This window comes from Impatiens glandulifera, chromosome 2 (genome assembly GCF_907164915.1).
Source record: "Impatiens glandulifera chromosome 2, dImpGla2.1, whole genome shotgun sequence".
NCBI classification, from domain to species: domain Eukaryota; kingdom Viridiplantae; phylum Streptophyta; class Magnoliopsida; order Ericales; family Balsaminaceae; genus Impatiens; species Impatiens glandulifera.
This window is the reverse complement of record NC_061863.1, coordinates 57,175,867-57,183,847: the sequence shown is the minus strand read 5'-3', so window position 1 is coordinate 57,183,847 and position 7,981 is coordinate 57,175,867. Positions and strand designations below refer to the sequence as shown.

Here is a 7,981-nt window from a genome sequence, read left to right as displayed (position 1 = left end):
GTAAAAGATATTAAAAAATAAAACTGTATCAAGTAAAAAATAATTTAAAAAGAATATGTTATGTAACTTATATAAATTAAAAATCAATAATTTTAAAATTGAAATAAAAATAAATAAATATTGATGAACATGAACCAATCGTCATATGTCAGTCGGTACTAGCCGTAATAAGGGCGGTGTACGAAAAAATTATGTTCTGAATTCTCTCTATCATCGAGAACCATTTCCTGTCCTACCCACCTTTCAAACAATTTTTCTCAAACTACCCACCTTTTCATTCACATTCCCAAACTACCCACCTTTCTCTCTCTAAATCATTAATCAACCCATTAATTAACTCACTCTCTATCTTAACCCACTAATTAACTCCCTCCCTCTCTCTAAACCCATTAATTAACTCCTCTATCTCTTTCAACTATTAATTAATATCCTCACTTTTAAACTATTAATTAATTCAATTAAAATATATTATATAAATATTAAAATAAAATAACACATATGTTTTATTTTTATTTAAATCTGTAAATATAATATATATAGTTCAAATTAAATACACTAAATTAAATAATTTAAATAGCTATTATAAATTAAAATAAAATAGAATACATTACATAAACGGGAACTTGAAATAAAATATATTACATAAAAATTAAAATTAAATACATTACATCACAATAAAATACATAACATAAACATTACAATAAAATAAAATACATAATAAATATTAATCATTCAATATACAATAAAATGCATATTTTATCTTTATAATTCAATTTTATGATATCTACTCCATTTTCCACAAGAGCAAAAACCTCTATATAAATCCACATTATGTTTGTTACCACCCTTCCAATATCCATTTATGGTTCTGTATTGTGCAGTAACGATTTCGAAGATTCCTCTTTGTTCATTGTATGGAATAATCTTGTGTGATGATGTTTTTTTCTCAACCGTTTTAAATAATTCTCTTGACCTTTGACAATAAGTTTGACCATTTTGAAGGTCATTAAACGTCGCAGTTTCAAATATAAAAAAAATTGAATTATAAAGATAAAATATGCATTTTATTGTATATTGAACGTGATTAATATTTATTATGTATTTTATTTTATTGTAATGTTTATGTTATGTATTTTATTGTGATGTAATGTATTTTATTTTAATGTTTATGTAATATATTTTATTTCAAGTTCCCGTTTATGTAATGTATTCTATTTTATTTTAATTTATAATAGCTATTTAAATTATTTAATTTAGTGTATTTAATTTGAACTATATATATTATATTTATAGATTTAAATAAAAATAAAACATATGTGTTATTTTATTTTAATATTTATATAATATATTTCAATTGAATTAATTAATAGTTTAAAAGTGAGGATATTAATTAATAGTTGAAAGAGAGAGGAATTAATTAATGGGTTTAGAAAGAGAGAGTGAGTTAATTAGTAGGTTAAGATAGAGAGTGAGTTAATTAATGGGTTGATTAATGATTTAGAGAGAGAAATGTGGGTAGTTTGGGAATATGAATGAAAAGGTGGGTAGTTTGGGAAAAATTGTTTGAAACGCGGGTAGGACAGGAAATGGTTCTATCATCGACGGCAAGGACCCACTTCGCCACGTGTCTTCCACGGACTCCAAAAGGTTCTTATTGCAATTCACCTTTGAAATTACTTCAAGTCCGTTCCTGGAATAGCAAAAATACGTCAGTAGTTGCAGCAGGGGAGTTTTCTTTTCTTTACTTCCCCCTTCCCCCTCTGCCTTTTTTCTTCTTCTCATTTCTCATCTTCTAACTGGTGTTCACCTTCCAAATGTGACTACTACTTCATCTCTTATGGACAAGATCTATTAAAAAATACTTCTTTTCTTTTCAAGATTTTCATCATTAGTAGTAGAGCTCACTGGGTTTTCTTCCCCCCCTTCATCTCCTGCGTGTGTCCTTCGGACAAAACAAGGTACTTTCTTGAATCATTTGAGCTTTTTTTTTTTTTTTTCCCTTTTCTCTTGCTGTCTAACTTTTTATATAGTGCATTCTTTTTCTGATGCTGTTTCCCTTCATCTTTATATGCTGTTTACATTCTTCAAAACTAAACATACGAGCATGCATGCGCCTTGAATGATGTCTTGTTTATTGAACTTGTTCGATTGTAATGAGATATGTACCTTGTTTCACTTGACCATGCTTCTATTGAGATTTTCATCTCCCTAGAGTTGGAGAAAATTGACTGATATGACTGATTAAGCATATATATATATATATATATATACTGTGTTTTCTTGGGTCGAGGATTTACTTGTTTGTGATAGAGTAGAGAAAGACCCAACATTATTACTGTACAGAAGAATCAAAATGAGAATGCAAAGCAAAATCAGGTGAATTTATGGTATTATAAGTTCCATTTCAGTACTTATTTTTTGGTGATTGAGCAGATACTGATTCTAGTCTAGACCCACCAATGGTGGAAGCAATTTTCGAACTCAACCCTTTAGTTTCAACACTAATATAGTTTGAGCTGCCCTGAGTGGGTTCAAAGACATCATTTAGTGCATTTCCCTTGGCATTTTGGTAAATGAAAACATAGAGGCTTTGTTGGTTTTGTTTCTTTCTTTTTTATTATTGTTGATGATGGTTTATTGTCTTTTTTTCCAGCTATTTCTAGACAATGTCTGAAGATAGGCAAGAGGCTACCAAATCTAGACCAATGTTAACTGGACCTGAAGATGATTTAATTGTTTTTGATGAACTTCCTAACATGTTTGCTGATAATCCTCCCCAGGTATTAATGATCTCTTTATCTAGATATTTTTATACTCAATTAGCTGTTTTTCGATATCTAGTGTTGATGTATTATACTTTGAGTAAGGTAATTTAAGTATCATTTTTCTGACCCATTTTAGATCAGATGTTATTCTTGTCTCTTTCTCCAATCAAAGAAAATTAGCACCATTTTGATGTAAATCTCTACAACACCTTTCAAATTACTCTAATGAAAAGAAAGGGTCTTTGGTCATACATAATTTTATATCAACTGCTCCTTAATTCACATTATGATATCTACTTTATATGAAATGGAAAGATGGAGAGAGTTACCAAACCATATCATATTTGGCAATTGTTTCCGGTTCAACACCTTGGCTTCATCTATTAGACATCCCAACTTATTATTATTTTTCTCCATGAGACTTGTTATACCCGATAAATAATTTTGCATCAATATGTGGTTGCATAACATTCTGTTGTTGTTGGCGGATATGTGAAATTCATAAATCTACAATGAGCTAGCTACTCAATCATTTTACAACTTTTTAGTATTAAAAGAACCCATTACAAGTGGGTTGGCAATTTTACTCAAATCACACGGGTACATAACAATAATATTTCTTATTACGTATTAAATCGAATCATGATCCGAAAAAATATACATTTGTTTTGTTTCCCAAAATTACTATGACTAAAAAAATAGTTTGGATCATGATCCAAAGACTAATCTAATTCATGACTTTTATGAAAAGAAGTAAAAATATCACACTATAATTTAGATCATGATCTAGAAAATATATATATCATGATCCAGAAAATTAATTTTATACCAAACAAAATATAATCACTTTGAATATTAATTTTGGTGATTTTTCAAGGTGATAGTGATGATTGTGTTAGAGATTGTGAAAAATACTAGTTTCCAAATAGGGAAAATATTGGTTATGTGTTTTGTTTAGTCTTCTTCTAGATCATCATTTTTATACAAAATGAAATAAAAAAATCACACTATATTCATGATCTAGAAAATATATGTATCATCATCCTGTAAACAATCTTATACTGAACAATAAAAAAAATCACTTTAAATATTAATTTTGGTGATTTTCCAATGTGATGCAAGAGGAAAATACCAATTTCCAAATAGGCATATATGGGTTCTGTGTTTTGCTAGTTTCTCTGATATTTTCTGTTTTTGTTTGGAAATTTAAAGCTTGAATTAAAATGAATTATTGTGAGGTTAGTCTTCTCTGAGATTGTCCAAGGACCTGGGTGTGAATTGTATGCATAGTTCCTGCTTCTAATAAAGCTTCTGTTATTCATTTTCTAACCTAAATTATGTCTCACTTTTTTGTTGATATAGTTGACTCCTTGTGTGTGTTTCTATACTCTACTCTATCCCTTTTAGAACTTTTTCAGGAAATTTAAAGAATTTCTTGTCAGAATAATTCAAATCATCAACCAAAATATCCTCTATTTAAAAAAAACTCATTATGATTTTTATCCCTAATACCATTTTACCCAAATAACCCACTTTTCATAACTTGTACCGAAAAAGATAATTTGGAAATAACCTACTCGTTAACCAAACAAGGCCTATATAAGTTTTTTGTTTTCTGAAGAAATCAATGTCTGAAAATTACGCACTGGTTTAAGTGAATAAGTAATAGTAGATAAGAGAGTTGAATGAAGTAACTGAAAACATAATCTAAAGATGGTTATAGCTCTTTCTTGTTTTAAGTATTTTTATACGTATTTGTTCAGTTTAAAAGGTATTCATAGTTTAAACCCAGTCATTGCTGTATCCAAGTGGATCTGATAAATCGAAAGGGTCGGTCAGTTATGACGGGTTTGTCGGTTATGGTGGGTGGGATGCTCATCCTAGCAATGTATACAAAAGTTTAGAGCATGTTTATAATCAACATTTGTTTAAAAAAATGTCTGTTGATATAATGTCTTCTTTTTCGTTAAGGTTGGGGGAGATCCATGGTTTTTTCACTCTTCAGAAGATTTAGTGGGGGTTGAACATTTCTTGTCGGAACCTAAGTGCAACAGTTTAAGCGTTGATGATGTTCTGAGTTTTCATTCCATTGTTAATCAGAAGTGCTACAGTGTCCCAGGAATTTCAGTTGTTGATTATGGTTCTGTGAAAATTGAAGATGGTAAGAGTGTTTTTGTTGATTTATAAGCTGTACACATTGTTTATTTGAAGATTTCCGCTTTAGTTCATGCCTTTATGGTTTAGACTAGATATGTATAGTCAGAAAATGATTATGGCTGTCTCATCATTAACAACAAAAACACCTTTTAAATTATTCTCGTGTTTGAATCCAGTTACAGAAACATAAATGAACTTTTAAATCTCTCTTTAACCCACAAGCGTAGCTCAATTGTCAAAGAGTTTTACCTAAGAGGTCAAAGGTCTCAGGTTCGATTTCCACTAAGAACGCTAAGAACACTTTGATTTAAAGGGCGTCATGGCAATGGGGTGTCATGCTAGCCACCCAGGGAATAAACTCCGGTCACAAGAAAAAAGAAAATAAAGAAGTTTAGTATCCAAAATCCAAATACAAAAACAGAAATAAAAAGTATTTTGAAATGGGGCCTATGTGAATTTAGACGATTAAGGTAAAATTGGTCCACTGGAAACTGTTCTCATCACTGTCTGAGAAGATAACAACATTCAACATTATTCCTATTTTTGTAGATTCCTTTCCTAGTTTATTTTTTTCTAACACAATGTTTCATGTGTTCTTCTCTCAGATGTGCCAGATCTAAATAAACAACAGCGCAGTGATGAAGTATGTTTCTCTTCAAGCATTGCACATATTTTTTTGGTGTAAAAATCTTCTAATTCAAATGATTTTGTCTGTGATCTGGTCATGTATACCTGCCTTTGTGATAGGGAAGTAATGTACAGTATAATTCCTATTTACATGATCGGTTTAATTGGCGATTTTTCAATGGGATCTTGATTGTGACAAAATATGAGTTTCCAAATAGGTTCAATATATCAATTGGGACAACAATTTGCATAAGAAACTGCAATCTTTTTCGTACATTCTATTCGACTTTGAAAGTCTGTAGTAAGGGAAGTCATCTAGTTTGAGCTGCTCAGGAAGTGCATTTCTTTCCTTTTAGTTCTACTTGAAGTTATGGATTTCGTACAGATATTGGTATTCAGTTTTCATATTACTGTTTTTGCAGCTGGCTAATGGAGTCTCAAGAGAAACCGATACAATGGCTTGTTACGAGAGACGGATTGCCCGTGATACATGTGAAGATTATCTACTTGGTAATTGATTAGGAAATATAAACTTGAATTGAGAATAAAGAAATGAGAAGTGGTGTTGTTGTGTTACCATAGGGCATTAACCCTAAACCCTTTCCCCTTGTATGGTGTTATTAATATTTTCAGAAAAATCTTTCCCCAGATAATGAGTTTGGTGATGAAGTCCCCAAAGCAAGTCTTGTTAGAGGATCCGAACTGCAAAACATAACTAAAAGCTATGGTTGTCCGACATCAGCACTGTCCATGGAAAATGACCCTTTGCTCCACCAGGCTGCAAGTGATGAGAGATATTCATTGTTTGATGAAATGTCTATTGAAGAGTTACATTTGGCATTCACCAGCATATTTGGGCGTGAAACCACAGTCACAGACAAGCAATGGCTGAAGCGCCGCCTCTCCTTTGGTGTCCCCAACAGCGATTTGAGACACATAAAATGTCCTTCAAATTCTGGTGAATGCAAGACCACAAAAACCTTGCCCATATTCGGTGCCTTTTTTGGGGGTGAATCAGAAAATCCCTTAAACAGTTTTATCAAAACAAAGCCTAGAATTAGAAATTCAACATGGGAAACATGCGGTGGGTATGACTCAACAGTAATAAACGTCTCTTCTGAAGCTGGTGGTGGTAGGATTGAATCGATTGATACAGTTTTTTCTGAACAAGAAGTTAAAGTAATCTGCTCGCCTATTTCAGAAAAGAGATTGCGGAAGCCTCCCAAGAGGTTTATTGAGGAATCGTTGGAGAAGAACACCACTCATAAAAAGAGGAGATGTGCCATTTGGGATACCAATTCGAATGTAGAAACGGTACGTCAGAAGCGCAGTCAAAAAAGATTTGGCGGAAGATCATTGTTATTGCCGGTAAAGGAGAATCCTTTAGTAAGAAATTGTATTCAGGTTCCTTTTGGCGAACCAGTTGTTGAGCATGAAAAGAAAAGAAACTCTTTTAAGGTTTCTTGTAGTGAACAACCAGCTGTTCCCAAGCAAGAAAAGAAAAGGGCTTCTTCTTCTTCTATTCAGCTTCCTTTTGTTGAACAACCAGTTCCTGGGCAGGAAATAGTGAAGGTGATTGCTTTACTCTACTCTACTCTTTTGTACTTAATAATAGTATCCAAATTGAAATTTGTATGTCCAGGGACATTATTCTTATTATACCGAGTCCATTTCAAGCGAATCGCGGGATGAAGATAACAACAAGGAGCAGAGAGCAGGTAAGGGCAGAAGAAACCACCATATATATTGGTCACAGTCAGAGGTGTTGAAGTTGGTGGAAGGTGTTTCTCGATGTGGCGTGGGAAGATGGAGTGAGATTAAAAAACAACTCTTCCAATCATCGGCAAACCGCACATCAGTTGACTTAAAGGTAACCTTTTTGATTGTTTTTGGTAACATTTACTGTAATGGCTAAAAATCTTTTCTATCATTTGGTTTTCAGGACAAATGGAGAAATCTCCTTCGGGCCAGCTGCCCAACATTGCAGAGAAAGCGAGAGGTATATCTACTGAAATTGTTGAAGTGGGTAGCTTAGGAGACATGTTTAGGGTTTTAATTGTTTGTTTGTTTGATAGGTTCAGTGGAGAAGAAAGCAGCAACAGCAAGGTGCCCAAGCCATACCAAAGTGGGTTCAAGAACGTGTTAGAGAGTTAGCTGCTATGTACCCATATCCAAGGAAGAGCAAAGGCTTGCAGCAACAGCAACTGCTGTTATAATTATTATTTATTTTTTATTTTTTTGAATTAAGAAGAATCCCATTCAAAACGCTTCAAGTAGACTTTTTCCACTGTGGGCACTCGTCCTGTTATAATTATTAGCACTTTTAAAATTATTGTACCGGATAACACACTTTTGGTTGGGGTATAATTAGGGAGGTAAACGAGTGAAGCTGTCGTGAGTAGCTCAATTTTGTACTAGTTTGATTAGTCGGT

At 32.5% G+C, this 7,981-nt stretch overlaps 1 protein-coding gene across 3 annotated transcripts; it reads left to right on the top strand.

The window, feature by feature from the left end:
• Positions 1 to 1,741: 1,741 nt before the first annotated feature.
• LOC124928012 lies at positions 1,742 to 7,939 on the top strand. Of its 3 annotated transcripts, none has more exons than XM_047468536.1 (9): positions 1,742 to 1,958; positions 2,664 to 2,780; positions 4,737 to 4,926; positions 5,528 to 5,565; positions 5,972 to 6,059; positions 6,199 to 7,121; positions 7,192 to 7,419; positions 7,492 to 7,548; positions 7,625 to 7,939. In XM_047468536.1, the coding sequence occupies exons 2-9, from the start codon at positions 2,667 to 2,669 to the stop codon at positions 7,763 to 7,765; spliced, it is 1,779 nt and encodes a 592-aa protein (XP_047324492.1). In that variant the 5' UTR covers positions 1,742 to 1,958; positions 2,664 to 2,666; the 3' UTR covers positions 7,766 to 7,939. The 3 variants fall into 3 exon arrangements, with proteins under 3 accessions (XP_047324492.1, XP_047324490.1, XP_047324491.1); XM_047468534.1 differs by having other exon boundaries at positions 2,654 to 2,780; XM_047468535.1 differs by lacking the exon at positions 1,742 to 1,958 and adding an exon at positions 2,548 to 2,569 and having other exon boundaries at positions 2,654 to 2,780.
• The last annotated feature ends 42 nt before the right edge of the window (positions 7,940 to 7,981 follow it).